Source organism: Schistocerca gregaria, chromosome 3, assembly GCF_023897955.1.
Source record: "Schistocerca gregaria isolate iqSchGreg1 chromosome 3, iqSchGreg1.2, whole genome shotgun sequence".
Classification (NCBI taxonomy): domain Eukaryota; kingdom Metazoa; phylum Arthropoda; class Insecta; order Orthoptera; family Acrididae; genus Schistocerca; species Schistocerca gregaria.
Window position 1 is genome coordinate 604,895,543 of NC_064922.1, and position 20,805 is coordinate 604,916,347.

Sequence of the window (20,805 nt, forward strand, 5' to 3'; positions counted from 1 at the left end):
ACATGCTCGATATACACTCAATATTGTGAAGGATTTGTAATGAAATTCTACTTCTCTTGCACATGCATATATGTGCTGTTCTAGGCAACATTTATGAATGTCTATGTTCTTAAATTTATGACAGTTACTGATGAATGTAGCTACTCCATTTGTGCTCTACCAAAGCGAGATGCTAACCTAAACCTTGTAACACTATACCAGTGGTCACATGATGTTCAGAGAGGCAGATTATGTCAGCTGGGTTTGAATACTCTAATTCACCTATGAAGATAATTAATTCAATAATTTTATTTCTTAGTCCTCGAATATTCTGATGCAATAAAGATAGCTGACATTTCACATCGACTGAGTTAAAATTGGGTAGAGTTGAAATATCTGATGACTGTTGAAAATTCTTAACCAATAGTTGTTTATGCTGATGTAATAATCTAGAATTATGGTTTTTGGTTTATTTCTCAAACTGATGGTTTATCTCAGTCCTAACCTCTCCTAAAATTTGGTTTCTTTCTGTCACCTGTACCCTGAAAAAGGTTTTTTTCTGAACCTTATAACCACTGGTATTTTATCACTCATGACAGTGCATCCCCCTTTAACTTTCCTGCTATTTTCTCAGCCAGTTTACCTTTCCCTTTCCTGTTGAGGTGAAGGCCATGCCTAGTATAATCCCACCTATTGAGAGAATCAACAGGAACCACACCAATGTGTGACCCTGCACCCAACATAAGAAGCTGTTCCAACTCCAAATTAACTCTCTTGACAGAAGAGTTCAAATGAGGTCAGTGATGGCGCCCAAGAACAGATACAAACTCAACACTAGTATGCTTCAATCCTGATGCAATCTTTGCCAAATCACACTCTATACTGTACCCAGGATCCCTGTCAATACTATTACCTGACCCCCCCCCCCCCCCCACTATAAACACAGTGTCTTCCTTAGTATGCCAATGTCAAACCACTAGTCAAGAAAGGAGATAAAACTGATGCTTCAAATTATATCCTAGTTTACCTTTTAACATACTTCTCCAAAGTTGTTCGGAAACATATCCACAAAAGAATTGTGAATCACCTGAACATCCACAAGGCTCTTAGCCATTCTGAGTTTGGATCCCAAAAAGATCTATCAACTTATATTTTCCTTTACCAGTAATATTTTAGAAGCACTGAACAATTGATTGCTTCTGTTCATATATGATCCAGTTAACAGAATACTGAGTTACACTTAGGAAGGATCTGTAATATACAGAGGAAGCAAAAACAAGAAATGAAATACAATAAATACACACGTGAATACAGAAAACCAAAATTATTTTGTATCTATGATAGAAAGATTAAAAAAGTTTGTAAAACATTGTAAATTTAATGGTGATTTTCATTTTCTCTTATAAATTCATCGACCATATAAAAGATTTCTCTATTAGGCACACTTTTAGAAATTGTTTGAATTTTGGCAGTTGTTCGTGCAGACATTTGATATGTGGTGAGAAAGTATTAAACAGGGTAATGCCGGAGTAATAAGCTCCTTTTTATACCAGATTTAGACTTTTTCACTTCAATGTGTAGACTATTTTTGATTGTTGTATTGTGGTCATGATATTCACCATTGTCTTTTTATTGAGGAAAGTTTTTACAGACAAAGGTCAACAAGGAAAAAATATACTGTGAGGAGGTGGTAATGATCCCCACCTTTTGAAACAAGTTCCTCGTATGACGAACAACACTCATTATTCTGATGGCTTTTTGTTTTGAGCAGCGAAAATTATTTTGTGAGTGGTTGGTTGCCCCAGGATATATTAGCAAAAGATATTGTTGAATGAAAGTAGGAAAAGTAGGAGGCTTTAAAAGTATCCAGTTCAGTCACAAAAGCAATAATTTGCATTGTATATATTGTTGAGCTAAGTCTTTTATAGAGATACAGACAAATTACATTTGCAGTCTACGTATGCGTGCAGGAATTTTGTGTTCTCAACTTTTTGTATTTGTTGATCTCTACATGTTTGTTAATTTCTTTAAGATTTCTTTGTGGCATTTGCAACCTCATATAATTGGTTCTACCTGCGTTGAGTGAGAGACCATTTGCAGAAAACCAATAAAGCTTCAGAGTAAAACATTACTGTCTGACAATTCATCAATGCGAATTGATGTATCATCTGCAAAAACAGTAAAATTAGACTTTGTATGAGAACAAAGAACGAAAATAAGAAATAGCTGTAGACATAATGGACTTCACAATGTAAGGTACCCATTTTGATGAGGCAGTTCCCTGGAAGAGCCATTCAGCATTACAGTCTACTTCCGGTCCTTTAGGTATGATTGATACCACAAACCAATAGTACTACCTACCCATACTATTCTGACTTTTTCAAAAGAATTTGGTGATTTACACAACTGAAGGCTTTCGAGAGATCACAAAAAATACCTACTAGAGACATCTTTTCGTTAATAGATTCCAAAACTTGTGTGTTAAACAGAATATTGATTGTTCAATAAAAAAAACAGCATGAAACCCATGTTGACTAACGTTGAGGATATTTTGGAAGTTGAGGTGGTTGATGACTAATCTGTGCACAAGTTTTTCAAGAATGTTTGGAAAGATAGTTTAAAGGCAAATTGGATGATAGTTAATGACAGGGTTTTTGACACCTTTTTAAATTTTAGTCTATCAGGGATAATTCCATCTCGCAAAGATGCAGTGAATATGTTGCACAAGACAAGACTAGACTTATATAACAATATTTCAATATTTTACTAGAAATATTGTCCACTCCACACATTTTTTATTTTTAATGACCTGATTATTATTTCAATATCATTTAGTGTAAGTAGAGGTAAGGATATTTGTGGTGTTCTGTTGCAGATAGGTTTTTGAAGAAAAGATCTGTCCACAGATCCTTTAGAGCCTGCCTTCTCTGCTGTTGTCAGAAAATGTTTGTTCAACTATTTCTGGTACCTTTATAATATTGTCATCTTATTTAATTTCTAATTGTGTCCTGTTCGTTGTTTTTCTGCCAGTTTCTCTCGTTATTACATTTCAAATTTTTTTTATTTAATTTTCTGATATCTCAATTTGAGTTTTTATGCACATACTCTTAGACTTATTTATAACCCTCTTTACAATGCTTCAATGAAGTTTGTAGTGTTGCTGTTTCTTTATGTCATTACAAGTTTGGAGAGAACTGTATAGTACCCTTTTGTTCTGCAGGATGTTTTTATTCCTGCAGTGAGCCACTTTTATTTGTCAGTGGCTACATGATTGTTTCTAAGTATTTTTGTGGGAAAGCTAGCTCCAGAATCAGACAGAAATTCATTTAAAAACATATTACACATTTTAGTCACATCTGTTTCACTGAGAACTGGACTCCAGTCTATCTCCTGGAAGCTGCAGTTGAAATTTTTAAGGGACTCGTAATTTGTTATCATAAAAGATTTTCAACAATGGTCAGACCTGTTGCACATATTGATGTCAGTGAATGTAAGGAAATCACCATCACGATCAGAAAGGCTATTAAGAACTGGACATACACTGGTATTTTCGACTCTTGAAATATCTGCAAATACATTGTCCATCAGAGTTTGACAGTTATTAGTAATTCTAGTCAGAAAATATATGGTACTACTGTCGTCAGGTTAAAAAGTTCTATTAGACTTTCTAAATCAACTTTGCCGTTGCTCTCAGTTAGAAAATTGATATTAAAATCGCCTGCAATTATTAAATTCTATCACTGTGGACACAGCTGGCACAATTGAAACTTTAGCTGCCACAGGAAGACATTTGGGTTTCTTGTAGGATCTCTGTAAAATGCTAACACTACAACTGGCAAGTAATGCATAGTTGGCCCCCTTCTCTAACTCACATATTAGTTGCAAGTCCTCTTGTATTTTGGTGAAAAACTGTCATTGTTATATTTTCTGAAATGGCCTACTTTCGCCTAAAAAGTATCTGAGGGTTTTCAAACAACTATTTCTTCTCTCTTGCTCGTGTTACTTTGGTCACTGTTATGGCAGCATACATGGGAATCTGACAGATAGGTATGGGCTGGTATGAATGTTATAGTGCAGGTTATGGCAGTATAGCTATGACAAGAGCTAAATACAAGAAAGACAAAACCCAATGTTGGGTGCAAAGTGTGAAAGTAGCGCCATTGTTTATATAGTATGTGTGTGTTTTCTGTAATACATTTATCAAACGTGATGATGTGTGTAATTTATCACAAACACCTACCCACATCCACTCGTCAATACTCACTGCACATGTAAAAATTACAACCATTTATTTTACAATAAACATAAAATAACTGGTTTCTGGATTTAAACTTACCTCTGGCACTTCTGTAGATCACTTCTGTAAGATCAATGGAATTGAACTTCCATTCTTCTCTCTTGGGTGGGAGACTTGGTCCACCACATCCTCAAAGAAATGTTCCTTCTTTTTGAATTCTCCTAGTAGGCAAACTCAACTGAAATAATTGCAAGATGAGACAGTATCTCTTCTCCAGTAGTATTGTACGCAATAATGACACTAACATTTAAACTGCTGAAAACTTTTGTCTAGCATTGAATTAGTGTTCAGTAGGTTTTCTAGTTCCCTCATGGTTTCATTTAAAAATGTTCAGCACCGTACACTACAGGTATTTCAAGATGGCGGCATTGTGTGTACAAATGAATAGTGTTTTAGCGAAAAAAGAAAAAAAATGATGGTAAAACTAAAGTGTGTGCGAAGTGGAGGACCGAAATCGTGAAGGTAAAAAAGCGTATTTCAAGCCTTCAGGTAATAATTAGTGCACTGAATAGCGATATCTCTTAACTTCGAAAAGAAATGAGTAAGACAGTAGTCAAACAAAGTTCCACTTCTATTCCGCTTAAAAATCCAAACGAGTGGACTAGCATATCATATAAAAATAACAGTTTGAGCACAAAAAAGTCCCCATAAAGTGAAAACATCGAATAAATTGTGCTTAAAAACAAATTTCAAGCTCTTTCCGTGAGTGAAGACATAGAACCAATACCGGTAAGTGGAAATGAACATCAAAGCCACCGAGTTGGCAGGAAGGTGAAACATCGTCTAAGCTTAGCATTAGGAAAAACAGTGGCGGATAGAAGCTGTGCATACCATCCATTGCACGTAACAATGAAATGAATGTGAAAGACACTGTTAACAAAAAACAACACCACGTAAATCGTGCATATACCCATGTATCGTAGAAAGATAGAAAAATACATGTTCTTGCAGATAGCTATGGTAAAGGAATCGCCGAAATTTTTCGTAGTATCCACCAAAGACTTGATGTAGCTGGCACTATCAAACCAGCAGCGCCTTTATGAGAAATTTTAGAAAACTGTGAAAGCTCCTTACGGTCTGGAAGCAAATGTATTGTGATAGGAGGTGCAAACGACATCTATTGTAATGAAAGTAGGTTGGTAATGAGAATTTGGAATAAAAACTTCGAAATAACCCATAAATCACCTTTTTTGTTGTTGCTATTCCATGGTGGCATTAGTTAATAGAAAAACCGTGCATTAATACTGAAATCACGAACACTAATAGGAAAATACGAAAAAATTTTGAATCATTTTTCAACTTAACTTTCATACCAGTTGACAGCACTGTGAGAGACCACTTTACAAAACACAGTCTGCACCGAAATAGCAGGGGTAATGATGCCATTTGTACTAAAATAACGAAAGCTGTTCTATCAATGAGTAAAATAAACTGTATCCTAATTCCCCTGCCAGTGGTGACTAATATTGAAGATCCAACCATACGTGTGCAAACAACAGATTACTCAATAGTAACACTACTACAGACTAAAGGCACAGCAACAGTGGAATCTCAAAATGCAACCATCAAACCTGCAACGGCTGCCCTCTGCATTCACCAGCAGCAGTGGTAGAAATTTCATCCATTGTTGACCTTCCATCTGTGGCTCAAGACGCTAGTCGTACACCCTCCACAATCTACAGCAGTACAAGACTCTGCTCCACCTAATGTGTGTCCACCATCATCAGCAGTAACAGAAGCAACCAGAAAAGGCAAAAGAACCAGGAAATGCACAACTCTATTAACCAGCCTCAGTTCCAGGAAGAAACTTCAGTCAAAAAGCTGCAGGTGCACTGCTTATAACCTCTAATTTCAATTTACAACAAAACAGTGACATCCGAACAAAGAGTTTAGAAATGACAAACTTTGTATTTTTCGGCAGAATATGAAGGATGTAAGAAACAAACTGAACCAGTTGTTTGTCTGTATTAATGACACTGATGCAATAACAATGCCCATATATTATGTTTTCTGAACATGATTTGACAGAAAAGATTAAAATGGTGCAACCATATGGGTACAATCTAGCAGCTTATTATACTGTAAATACAGTGGATACTGGTGGGCTAATAACGAATGTTAAAATAATGTGGTGTACAAGCCTATAAATGTAAAAAATTATTGTGTTGATCAACATCTTGAGGCTTGTTGCATTGAACTCCACATTAATACTTTGCTGGTATTTGCGATTACTGTTTACAGAGCACACTCAGGAAAGCTTAGTATATTACTCAAGCAAAGACAATCACTTTTGACTCGCCTGTTCTCAAAAAAGCAAAGAAATAATCATGTTTTTCACTTTTAATGTAAATTTCCTTCCCAGTAATAACAATAAAATAGATGTTGGGAATGTAATGAGATCTTTTAATCTGAGGGCAGTTGTTGACTTACACTCAAGGGTGACTAAGAACTGGATAAGTCTGATTGACAATATTTTTGTAGACAATAACAGAATTGATGACATATGTGTAACACAAATCTTAAGTGGCTTTTCTCACCATGATTGGGAATGTTAAAAATGCATTATGTAAGCCTGGCTAACAACAGTAGTTTTACCAAGTTTTATTTATTCATTTAATTGTGTCAGAAAAACACACTATAGCTTACAAGTAATACAAAATGTTCCACAGGATGGGACTATAAGCATTACAGTTACAAATAAATGCGGTGTGACCAGTATGCAGCAACTTCGCATACTACCTTGGTGGCATCGATGACATTCTGTGGCGATATGCTGTAAATTTATTCTTGACGTTCTCTGTCACATCTTTAATGAGTCCATAAATGAAGGTATTGTCCATAGTAGACTCAAATAAGCAATTGTGAAACAACTGTTCAAAAACAGTGCTAAAGCTGATGTTTACAACTATTGGCCAATTTCATTGACAACAAATCTATCTAAAATGCTAGAGAAACTAATATTCAAGAGAAACATGGATCATCTTAATAAAAATAAAATTCTTAATATAAATAAGTTTGGAAACCAAAGGGTACTTCAACTGAACATGCCATTTCCTCTTTTGTCAACCAACTCCTTGATTCCATAAACAATAAATGTCACCAGTTGCAATCTTCTGTGATCTGTCTTGAGCATTTGACTGTGTAGATTACAAAATTCTACTTATGAAGACTGAGTACTGTGGATTAAGTGGTGAAGTAAGCATGTGGCTCGAGTCATATCTAGGCGACAGAAGGCAGAAGGTAGTATTGAACAATTCTGGAATGACACCTGTCTGCTCTAACTCAGGCACAGTAAAATGTGGAGTGCCACAGGGCCATTTGCTGGGTCTCTTACTTTCCCTCATCTTTATCAATGATCTGCCATACTTTATGGCACAAAAAGCACATTTCACTCTGTTTGCTGATGACACAATACTTTAACTGACAAAATATCCAATTGCAGTCTAGAGAACACTACGACCACTGTATTCGAGGACGCTCTAGACTGGTCCTCTTCAAATGGCCAATGATTCAGTGTGAGGAGGACTCTATTGATTCAGTTTCAAACAAAAATAAAAAATACAAAAGAAAACAGGAAAATATTGAAACAAAGTGTGGTGACAAAGAAATATTGGAAGATGGATCTTCCAAATACAATCTGAACTGGTCATTTCACAACAACGACCTGTGTGAAATACTGAATATAGCAGCATTTGCCATTCACTCAATTACATCTGTTTGTGACTTGGAAATAATTAAAGCTTCATACCTAGGCTATTTCCATTCAATGTGTGGCATCACATATTGTGGTAACAGGTCAAGAGCAAAAACAGTCTTTATTGTCCAGAAAAGTCATAAGATTGACAGCTAAAGACCCCTCCAGATGCTCTTGCAGGAAATTATTCAAACAGCTCAATGAAAACTCATCAGAAGTATGACTAGAGTGCACTCCAGCTGCTCTCGCAGAAACTTATTCAAACAGCTTAGAATCCCCACCATGTATATTTTTCCACTAATGTGTTTTGTGAACAATAATCATACCATTTGCAAAACAAACAGAGAATATCATGAACATGATGCAAGAAGTAAACATGATCTTCACAAAGATATGAAAAATCTCAGCATGGTACAGAAAGGAGAACACTATTCAAGAATAAAAGTATTCAATACACTTCCATTACATGCTAACTCAATCCATTGGGGATATGACGAAATTAAAAAAAAACAGCTGACTCTTTATCTTTGAATAGTTCTTTCTATTCTTTACAAGAATTTTTTGACAGTGTGTAACAATTAGTACAATGTGTTTAATTTTAAGCATTCCTATAAGAACTGTTTATGTATCATTGGGATATCAATTGATGACAGAATGCTTTTTATATGTATTAAAATGTAAGACTTATAATTTGTTTATGTAATCATTATTACTACTATAATCTCTGTTGTTGTTTAAACACTTGAAACTCATGTATCAGCATATACATGATTTAGTTTGTAAGCCTCATGACCATTTAGATATAGTTATTACTGTAATAATCTGACACACCCTACATTCTAACGACACACAAGCGTCAAGGGTCTACAGAACACGAAAATAAATAAATAAATAGAAGAGAACAGATTTTTCACTGGGATGAATCAGAGGCCACAAACACATTTATAAAAGAAGTAACATTAGGAGACGAAAATGCTGTCTGCAGTGGTGAACTAACTAATGAATAGGAAAATAGGAATGCGGGTAAGCTACTACAAACAGCATAGTGAACGCATTATTGTGGCCAAGATAGATACGAAGCCCACACCTACTACAGTAGTACAAGTTTATACGCCAACTAGCTCTGCAGATGATGAAGAAATTGAAGAAATGTATGATGAAATAAAAGAAATTATTCAGATAGTGAAGGGAGACGAAAATTTAATAGTAATGGGTGACTGGAATTCGAGTGTAGGAAAAGGGAGAGAAGGAAACATAGTAGGTGAATATGGATTGGGGCTAAGAAATGAAAGAGGAAGCCGCCTAGTAGAATTTTGCACAGAGCACAACTTAATCATAGCTAACACTTGGTTTCAGAATCATGAAAGGAGGTTGTATACGTGGAAGAACCCTGGAGATACTAAAAGGTATCAGATAGATTATATAATGGTAAAACAGAGATTTAGGAACCAGGTTTTAAGTTGTAAGACATTTCCAGGGGCAGATGTGGACTCTGACCACAATCTATTGGTTATGACCTGTAGATTAAAACTGAAGAAACTGCAAAAATGTGGGAAATTAAGGAGATGGGACCTGGATAAACTGAAAGAACCAGAGGTTGTACAGAGTTTCAGAGAGAGCATAAGGGAACAATTGATAGGAATAGGGGAAAGAAATACAGTAGAAGAAGAATGGGTAGCTCTGAGGGATGTAGTAGTGAAGGCAGCAGAGGATAAAGTAGGTACAAAGACGAGGGCTGCTAGAAATCCTTGGGTAACAGAAGAAATATTGAATTTAATTGATGATAGGAGAAAATATAAAAATGCAGTAAATGAAGCAGGCAAAAAGGAATACAAACATCTCAAAAATGAGATCGACAGGAAGTGCAAAATGGCTAAACAGGGATGGCTAGAGGACAAATGTAAGGATGTAGAAGCTTATCTCACTAGGGGTAAGATAGATACTGCCTACAGGAAAATTAAAAAGACCTTTGGAGAGAAGAGAACCACGTGTATGAATATCAAGAGCTCAGATGGCAGCCCAGTTCTAAGCAAAGAAGGGAAGGCAGAAAGGTGGAAGGAGTATATAGAAGGTTTATACAAGGGCGATGTACTTGAGGACAATATTATGGTAAGAGAAGAGGATGTAGATGAAGACGAAATGGGAGATACGATACTGCGTGAAGAGTTTGACAGAGCACTGAAAGACCTGAGTCGAAACAAGGCCCCCGGAGTAGACAACATTCCATTAGAACTACTGACGGCCCTGGGAGAGCCAGTCATGACAAAACTCTACCAGCTGGTGAGCAAGATGTATGAGACAGGCGAAATACCCTCAGACTTTAAGAAGAATATAATAATTCCAATCCCAAAGAAAGCAGGTGCTGACAGATGTGAAAATTACCGAACTATCAGTTTAATAAGCCACGGCTGCAAAATACTAACGCGAATTCTTTACAGACGAATGGAAAAACTGGTAGATGCAGACCTTGGGGAGGATCAGTTTGGATTCCGTCGAAATGTTGGAACACGTGAGGCAATACTGACCTTACGACTTATCTTAGAAGAAAGATTAAGAAAAGGCAAACCTACGTTTCTAGCATTTGTAGACTTAGAGAAAGCTTTTGACAATGTTGACTGGAATACTCTTTTTCAAATTCTAAAGGTGGCAGGGGTAAAATACAGGGAGCGAAAGGCTATTTATAATTTGTACAGAAACCAGATGGCAGTAATAAGAGTCGAGGGGCATGAAAGGGAAGCAGTGGTTGGGAAAGGAGTGAGACAAGGTTGTAGCCTCTCCCCGATGTTATTCAATCTGTATATTGAGCAAGCAGTAAAGGAAACAAAAGAAAAATTTGGAGTAGGTATTAAAATTCATGGAGACGAAGTAAAAACTTTGAGGTTCGCCGATGACATTGTAATTCTGTCAGAGACGGCAAAGGACTTGGAAGAGCAGTTGAACGGAATGGACAGTGTCTTGAAAGGAGGATATAAGATGAACATTAACAAAAGCAAAACGAGGATAATGGAATGTAGTCAAATTAAATCGGGTGATGCTGAGGGAATTAGATTAGGAAATGAGACACTTAAAGTAGTAAAGGAGTTTTGCTATTTAGGAAGTAAAATAACTGATGATGGTCGAAGTAGAGAGGATATAAAATGTAGACTGGCAATGGCAAGGAAAGCGTTTCTGAAGAAGAGAAATTTGTTAACATCGAATATAGATTTAAGTGTCAGGAAGTCGTTTCTGAAAGTATTTGTTTGGAGTGTAGCCATGTATGGAAGTGAAACATGGACGATAACTAGTTTGGACAAGAAGAGAATAGAAGCTTTCGAAATGTGGTGCTACAGAAGAATACTGAAGATAAGGTGGATAGATCACGTAACTAATGAGGAGGTATTGAATAGGATTGGGGAGAAGAGAAGTTTGTGGCACAACTTGACTAGAAGAAGGGATCGGTTGGTGGGACATGTTTTGAGGCATCAAGGGATCACAAATTTAGCATTGGAGGGCAGCGTGGAGGGTAAAAATCGTAGAGGGAGACCGAGAGATGAGTACACTAAGCAGATTCAGAAGGATGTAGGTTGCAGTAGGTACTGGGAGATGAAGCAGCTTGCACAGGATAGAGTAGCATGGAGAGCTGCATCAAACCAGTCTCAGGACTGAAGACGACAACAACAACAACAACAGGCACTTTGAATAACTAACTTTCTGCTAACAGCTGTGTCCTCACACGGGGGAGCTGATTTCTTCATACAATCCACAATTTATACAATGTTTCGTATGACTCACTTTTTTGGTTGCAGACATAAACTTTATTTATTTATTTATTCACCCAAAAATCTTTAAAGATTGTGGGACAAACCCACCCACTCAGACTCAGACACACACACACACACACACACACACACACACACACACACACACACACACACACACACACACATTGCTGCTGCTGATAATCAAACATAGGTTGGCGTACCGAACATTGTTTTCACTTTTTTCAGCAATAGAATGAAAACACATTGAAATCTAATGGAGCACATCAGCAATTACTCCTTGGTAAATGCAGTAGATTGCGCCAGCAGGGAGCAATGGTGGAAGGTAAGTGGCGCAACAAAGTACGCCCAAGTAGACCTTTTTGCGGAATGACAGAAGTTATATCTCTAAAGTTACATCACTAAAAACTTAGAGTTAATACATGCATCTCTTCTGTTGCGTGTGTTCACATATGCAACTGCAACATGCTACTAGCTGTGATGGCTGTATAGTTGAGTGTCTGAACCTGTCTTTAGTAACTGTTTATAGGTTTGCTTGGTTCATTCACTGTAAATTTGAAAACTATCATTGTCTTTTCTTTCTTTGAAAGTGACAACCTGCCCACTTTGTACTCCTTATTTATATGGTGGTATACAGTACAAAATGTGCTGAAGGTTCCCCAACGCAACTTAAGTGCTCAGACTGTGTGAAGTATGTTTTAGTTTACAACTATCGCTGTATTTTCTTTCTTTGAACATAAGAACCTGTCGACTACGTACTAGTTATTTACGTATTGGTATGTATTACAAAATGTACGTGCGGAGAAGCTCCCCCAGAACTAAATAAATGAGTTTCTTGTGTGAAGTATATTCTGATTTGCCCGAAAAATTACACTTCACTGCCCGTAAAATAACCTTCTTCCTTTGCTCTTGAAAGTAACAAACACCAACAGAAATACGGCTGCACCAGTACCAGAATATTTTATGACATTTGTGTTTGGAAAACAAGTCTCTTTCTCACGTGTCTGTCTTTTTTGTGTGTTATGTTCTGACGACGAGTGGTAGTTTGTTTTCACTAGATATTCGACGTGTTTTGAATATCCATTCGCATTTCCGTGCTTAAGCTTAATTTGTAAATTATTGACAATGACGTGTACCAGACGCTCCCAGAACTGTAAAGGTGAATAATGAAAATTTTTCTGATTACACGACACTGGACAGAAATCCTGTGATCACAATTTGACGTCCTCATCCACTACAGAGATTGTTTCCCACTACAGCAGTGTGATCAACAGCAGTACAGAAATTTGTCATGTGTCATGCGTCTCCTGAAATCTTTAAACGCCAATAATTCATTTTATGCCATTTAATACCAATAAATTGTACCTTATGGAGAAATTCTTAATGTTCGGGAACAGAATTTATTTATAGAATATAAGTGATATTAAGTATTATAATGCAAAACACAGGCCTCGCAAAGGTTCTTCAACCAAAGCATATCTTTGAAAGGAGCGCAAGCTAGTGAGCTCAGTACTGATTAGTGTTGACCTATTGGTGCAGCTATAATACCTCTTGTAATGAATATACAAATAAAAGCATGTCTGCATTTACAACTGCTTAGCTTATACTTTGGTCAGTTGATTTTGATGTTCTGTAATTATAACTACTTTGCTGACGCATATAGACCTCTTTTTGACCTATTTTCTTTGGGTGGGGAAGTAGTTTGTAAACATTGAGAGTGTTGGGTTGTACAAGATTCTAAAACTGAATTTCGCGAGCGTTTTAATGCAGATCAATAATGTGCACTATTTAGTTAATTGGAACTAGCAATGTAGGAACAAGAAATGAATGCTGCAAATATGAGCGCGCACATAATGTGTTTGACGTCCGGCGGTGGACTACCTTTGTTTTCAAGAAAAAAAGGAGAGGGTGAACCTGTACGTATCAACAGTACTTTTACAAGAACCCTATGTTTACAGAGGAAATAATTAATAGATTGCTTTCGTTCTCCGTGGATTATTGCCTGCTACAAGTGAAATGAAGGGAACTTGACCATTATGCAAGTGTTATTGTAACGTTATGCGAATGTGTGGTAGTGCATCGAGAAATTTAGATATTGCTTTGAGAATGAATATTCAAGAATTCTACTAAAATGGAATCTGAGAACATTTTTATCTGCTTTTGCCCATCACCTATACTTACATCGTCATTGAGGTTTTTATATTCATTTATCCATCTAGGGATTATCTTATAATTATATAGGATTTACCACCATAATACAGTGATAATAGACATCTGAAAAATATGCACACACGAAATATTCTGTTGTATTTTTCACTTTGTTATTCAGTATAGCGATCACTGTTTGTAGAAATACGCTAGAATCGTTTTATAGTACAAAGTGCATAAACCGTGTTCAGAAAACCGTATAACTTATGATAGATAGCATGAATGGAAAATTTAATGGCAAAGAGCGTATATAACAGCAGAGGTATAGATTACTATTACCAGCACTCCGACTTCTTTTTTCAAAGAGGAAATAAAATCGTACTATCAGGCCGCATGCATTAAACATGTTATGATGTCTTGTACTTGCGAGTGACTTATATAACGTATCAGCAAGCGGAAATACAAAGGCGTCCGATTCCACCCATCTGCTTTGAACTATGACGTCACAAATATGGCGGAAACGACCATACACTACGACTCCAATATGGCGCCTATGACGTTATTACGTAAACATGACCACAAACACGAATATACATTGATAAACCAACACATGCACGTTCCACAAAAAACATATTGAAACTAACGGGACAAGCGAGGGAAATTGGGGTTTTTTGGGTGGGGACAAAGTAGATATAAACAAATTTAGACACACACCACCATACCAAACCACACAAAACGACGAAAAAAAAAAAAAACAACACAAAACTCCCCAAGTTCCACTAAACACAATATCCTATGGAATCGGACACTTCCCTTGACCTATGTAGCTCAAAAGCAACTCCCGATAACGGAACACCCAAGCCACAGCCACACATTGGAATCGAACACTTCCCTTGACCTATATAAGTCAACAGAAACTATAGATACCAAATCATAAAACGCAAAACTACAACCACGTCCACAATCATTACTACCCCCAAAAAACTCAACAGACCAACAAAATTGGAATCAATAACTTCCATTGACCTGTTATCCTTATGACATCTCCACATATAGCTGTCCCTGGTCTGAGACGCCGGAACTTTAGTAAGCCTCATTTCTTTGTGACACACTGAACACTTCACGACTTCATCCGAAAATCCAAATAGTTTTTTAGAGACAATGCACTGTCCCCCATCATCGCCGACAACCGAAAACTGCTGACCTTGTTAGTCGTATCCATACCTATCAAAAACAATTTGCCAAAATTCACATACAACATACAGAAAATAACTACAATAACATCAACATATCCAAAACAAAATCGTTAACTCACTGAAAAATATTCCGCTGAAGGCACAGTCACTGCCGATACCCCACACTTGCATGCTACCACACAAATGAACCCCATACGCCACGTTACACGCTACCCATAAACACACCACTAGAGAGAACCACCGACCGCAACAATACGCCACAGTCACTGCCGATACTGAACACATGGAATGCTACCACGCAAATGAACCCCATACGCCACATTACATGCTACCCATAAACACACCACTAGAGAGAACCACAGACCGCAACAATATGCCACCTATAAACATGCCACATACGCAAACTAAACCAAAAACATCACCTAACACACAACACATAAAAACAACACCAGAGGGCACCACTGATCACATCGAAACGACACCTACAGACACACCCCTCTCACAAACTAAATTCCGCACTGTCGTGACCTCACACACCACAACAGCCTTATGTCGCGGGTCAAAGCTGACGGGTGGGATTGGAAGCTTCAGTCGACCCTCAGCAAGCATTTGCTCCATTGGGATTTGTTCCAGCATAACTTAAGCTGAGTCTATCTTCTCTCTAATGAAATGATGTTTGATATCAATATTTTTTGTCCTTCCACTATAGCTGCTTGTTTTGCAGTAGTCAGTCGCATCTTTGCAATTACAATAAAGTTTTATATTATCATTTTATGGACATGGAGAGACCTCCTTTTTTAACTTGTGCTTGCAGTGAGCCTCTTGTCAACTTGATGCCAGGGCCATGTATTCAGCTTCAGTAGTTGATAAAGCTACTTTGGGTTGTTTCTTGCTGTTGCAGGAAGTCACAGCTCCTTTTGATTTAAACAGAAAACCTGGGATTGACTACCAGTCTTTTTTGTCTCTTGCCCAGTCACAACACTGTATCCTCTGATGATGTATTGATTTTGTTCTTTAGAAGATTGCAAATTGAAGTCCATGGTCCCTTTCAAGTACCTCATGATTCTTTTATTTGCCTGCCAGTGAGACATGCCTGTGTCATTGTTGAAGTGGTGTAACAACTGCAATTCCATATGCAAGATCAGGCCTGGTTCCCTGCTGTGCATACATAAAACTACCTATAGCCTCTCTGTAGGGAATATTTTTTGTGGCTTTTCTCTCTTTGGTTTGGGGCTCATATCATGTGTAAGAAAGTACTTGATTGACTTCCAAAAGTGTTTGCACCGGACTGCAATCCTCCATGTTGCACTTATTTAATATTTGTTCTACTTAAGGAGATTGCTCCATCTATAATAGCTTCCTCCTACAATCTCTTGTTATTTTTATGCCCAAACAATTTGACATTTCTCCTAACTGTTTCAGTTTAAACTGTTCCTTAAGTTTTGAAGCTTTCCTTCTCATATGGATTATTACTATACTAAAAGTTAACATGGCAGCAACTTAAATTCCAATAGTCAGTACATTATTTCCATTATTTTTCTGATAAATACATAGATGTGCTTTACTTCTTGTAGGGTTCATGTTTAAGTGTGCTTTATTTAGCTTAATATTCCAGTTGTGACTACTTTGTTTTAAACCATAAACTGCTTTTTTAAATCTCATGATGCGTTTTTCCGTAAAAGTTCTAGCGTTAAAAGTCAGTCTCTGCCATTTTTATAAAAAATACCTCTTTCGTATCACCATGCTGGAATGCTACACCATCATCAAAGTGATCTATATGTAGGTCTTGTTTATTGCCAAACCAAACAGACATCTTAATGATATGGGGTATATGTCTCTTCATAGTTTATATCCTTTGTCTCTGTAGAGCATTTAACTACTAGCAATGCTTTGTACCTAAAAATGTGTCATAGAAGATTCTTTGTAGTCTTAAAAAACCATTTGGTATCTATTAGATTTATATCTGAAGGTAAAACAACTGCCTTTTCCCATGTCTGATTTTGAGCATGTGACTGCAATTCCTCTTTAGTTGCGTGATTCTTTGCTTTGTGAAGCCTCTTCTAATGACAATGGATCTGAATTCTCTGTCTCTGTAGAGTAATAGGTCACAAATGCATTTACTTTTATTTTCTTTGGAATTCTTGATGATCATCCCAGTGTTTGACTTTGCTGTGAGGAATCACAGTTTTTATTTGCGTCTGATGAATTTGAATCTTCTGAACTTCTTTTGAGTAAAATACATCTTGAGCCATTATTATCTTTATCTGTAATAGGCTCAAATTCAACTCCTTCTGTTTCATCTTGCTTAATTGAGGGAATAATTATTGCCTCCTGAACCTATTTAGACACTGTTTGTTTTCTTCTGATAATTGCTTGTTCTGCGGTCATGACCTTTGAAGATTTTGTAGGTAATGCATTAACAGCTGTAGAGACTGCTTTCCCACAATGTTCTTTTGGTGAGCCTGCATTAGAAAGTGTCTGGCTTTTTCTAGTAATGTTCTGTTACATCTTTCTGCTACTCCATTGTGTTCTGGCATGTAGGTGCTGTTGTTTGATGATTTATTCCTTTATTCTGTAAGAAGTCTGGTAGTTCATGGTTCACATATTCCTTCCCATTTTCTGTGCACATGATCTGAATGTTATAGCCAGTTTGTTTTTCCACTAGCTCCATAAAATTTCTAATGACTCCCAGGGATTACAGCAGCATCCGATTCCATCCATCTGCTTTGACCCATGACGCCACCAATATGGTGGAAATGACCATTCTCAATTTTCTCCAATATGGCACCTATGACGCCATTACATAAACACAACAAACACAATAATACATGTAAAACAAACAAACACATCGCCTTCCAAAAATATAATCAAACTAACAGACCAGTGCGGAAAATTGGGGGTTTTTGGTTGGGGACAAACAAAATATAAACACATACAAAAACACGCCACGATCCCAAACCACACAAAAAGATAGCATAAAAACACCACAAAATTCCCAAATTCTGCCACACTTACAATATCGACAGGAATTGGTCACTCACATAGGGGTCATTCCATGTCAGTTCAACCAGGGGCTCCAGCTCATAGTCTCAGATTTGACTGAAATTCAGTACACTAATTGTACCATGTGTGGAACACTCGTGAACAAAGTATTAGTTTCCCCTGCCAGTTATTTCCAGAATTATGACTTGTGAAAAAAGGTGGCGTGACCTGGAAATTGCAACCCGCATCTGGCAATCTATCTTCAGACCCAACTTCAGGTCTTAATAACTTTGGAACTGTTCCCAGTAACATCCATTTAGAGAAACACCAACAACATATTTCTGAGGGAAAATAAAAAATTCCAAAATGTGATTAAAAAATGTAATACGTTAAAAGTACGTATTGTAGGTGCCCTCTGTGCCAAATATAATTCACTCAAAAAGGGTTTATTTTTATTTTTTTATGCTTAATGTGGCCCAAACACACACAGAACTCATCTTGCCCATATCAGTCACACAAACAGAGTTACATGCACACGAAAATACAAAAGTTTGAAAAATTACCTGAAAAACATGGATTTTTGAAGTGTGATAGCACAAAAGGAACAAGTGGTATCCAAGCCAAATTTCACACACTGCATAAGTAGACCATAATGATATATATCTCAAAATTTCAGCGTGTTACTGCAAGACATTTGTGTACAATGGAAGTTGACAGATGTATTTGGTGATGTTGCCATTGTTCCACAACACAATTTTGTAAAAACATATCATAAACTGTTCTGCCTCTTATTATCCTCTCCCACAACTGTTTGATCGCTAAGCAACAACATATAGACAGATTAACACAACCTGTCATTAATGTGTACTTCACCTTAACTGCTAAAAACCACACTTTAGCTACTGTACTCTGTGCATTACGTGGCAAATTATACTGTTCCTGACACTGTGATAGGAACTGGAACTGTCATAAGAATATGTTCAAAAGGAATCCAACACCTGTCTGCCAAACATGGCCAATGAAATCATCTTGCTGGTCCTGCTGGTGCCATGAAGTTCACAAATACACCACCTTCTGCTTCACAGCACTCTGCAACACATCCTAAGTACCATTTGTCATCATAAACAGCAATAACATAGCAACCTGATTGTATGTTGCTGCTTTTGTTTCTGAATCCTGAGTCAGACACACAGTGAAGACACATGTTGTGCATAAACCTGTAGTTATAACCAGACAGTGTCCGCCCCAAGTAGCTGAGTGGTCAGCGCGACAGACTGTCAATCCTAAGGGCCCGGGTTCGAATCCCGACTGGGTTGGGGATTTTCTCCGCTCAGGGATTGGGTGTTGTGTTGTCCTAATCATCATCATTTCATCCCCATCGATGCGCAAGTCACCGAAGTGGCATCAAATTGAAAGACTTGTACCAGGCGAACGGTCTACCCGACGGGAGGCCGTCATCACACAACATTATTATACCAGACAGTCTGCCCATCTGCACATTTTCAGAGTCCGCTGGAGAGAAGTGATGATGGCTCCTTGTGCCTGCAACAGTTTTAACGTGTTCTAGCCTCCTTTTTAGCAGCTCTTCGACTGATTTCACCTCATCTTTCAAAACATATCGGATGATCAAAAAGTCAGTAAAATTTGAAAACTTAATAACCCACGGAATAATGTAGATAGAAAGGTAAACATTGACACACATGCTTGGAATGACATGGGGTTTTATTAGAACCGAAAAAAATGCAATGCTCCATTCCATATTGCTAGATGCGTGAAAGATCTGTTGCGTGCGTTGTTTGGTGATGATTGTGTGCTCACTCGCCACTTTCGTCATGCTTGGCGTTTCAGGTCCCTAGGCCTCAGTCCATGTAATTATTGGCTTTGGCGTTACCTGAAGTCGCAAGTGTATCGTGATCGACCGACATCTCTAGGGATGCTGAAAGACAACATCCGATGCCAATGCCTCACCATAACTCCGGACATGCTTTACAGTGCTGTTCACAACATTATTCCTCGACTACATATATTGTTGGGGAATGATGGTGGACATATTGAGCATTTCCTGTAAAGAACATTATCTTTGCTTTGTCTTACTTTGTTATGCTAATTACTGCTATTCTGATCAGATGAAGCGTCATCTGTCAGACGTTTTTGTATTTTTTTGTTTCTAATGAAACCCCATGTCATTTCAAGCATGTGTGTCAATTTGTACCTCTCTTTCCATGATTTATTTTGTCTTAAAATTTATACTGATTTTTTGATCACCTGTTAGAATGATTGTATGCCAGAGATATTTTTCTGTACCCAGGTAAATAATTGAAGAGGTGTTAGAATGTGACCTTCTGTAGGGTGCTGGAGACTAGCTCGTGATGCCATGCACTTAATGGTAGCACCATCACATACATTTTTACCATGACTTGTTGCGAAAAAATTCCAATCTGCGTGAATCTGAAAATCATGGTAATGCATGCATAAATTTTTGAGATTTTTACAGTTTTTGTACTGACTAGCTGCCCCATCACTGAAGTATTTTGCAAAATGTATGTGAGGCAGCTTGTTTTCTACATATGCCATGACAGTGCGAATGTGGGCATGAACTGAAATGGCATCATGAATTAAAGTCACTAAAAACGCACAGGTTCATGACAGGCTCATCACTTGATTCACCTCTATAGTAAATCACAAATGGCTGGAGAGTTGCTTGACAGTTGTCCCAATGATATCCTTGGATGGCATCTTGAACTATAAATG

The 20,805-nt window shown here is 37.4% G+C and overlaps 1 protein-coding gene across 1 annotated transcript in view; it reads left to right on the forward strand.

The window, feature by feature from the left end:
* Positions 1 to 13,362: 13,362 nt before the first annotated feature.
* Positions 13,363 to 20,805, forward strand: part of LOC126353776 (protein fuzzy) — a 142,154-nt gene continuing 134,711 nt past the window's right edge. Inside the window, exon 1 of the mRNA XM_050002857.1 lies at positions 13,363 to 13,644. Within this exon, the coding sequence (XP_049858814.1) occupies positions 13,552 to 13,644 (93 nt within the window). The 5' untranslated portion in view covers positions 13,363 to 13,551. The remainder of the gene's footprint in view (positions 13,645 to 20,805) is intronic.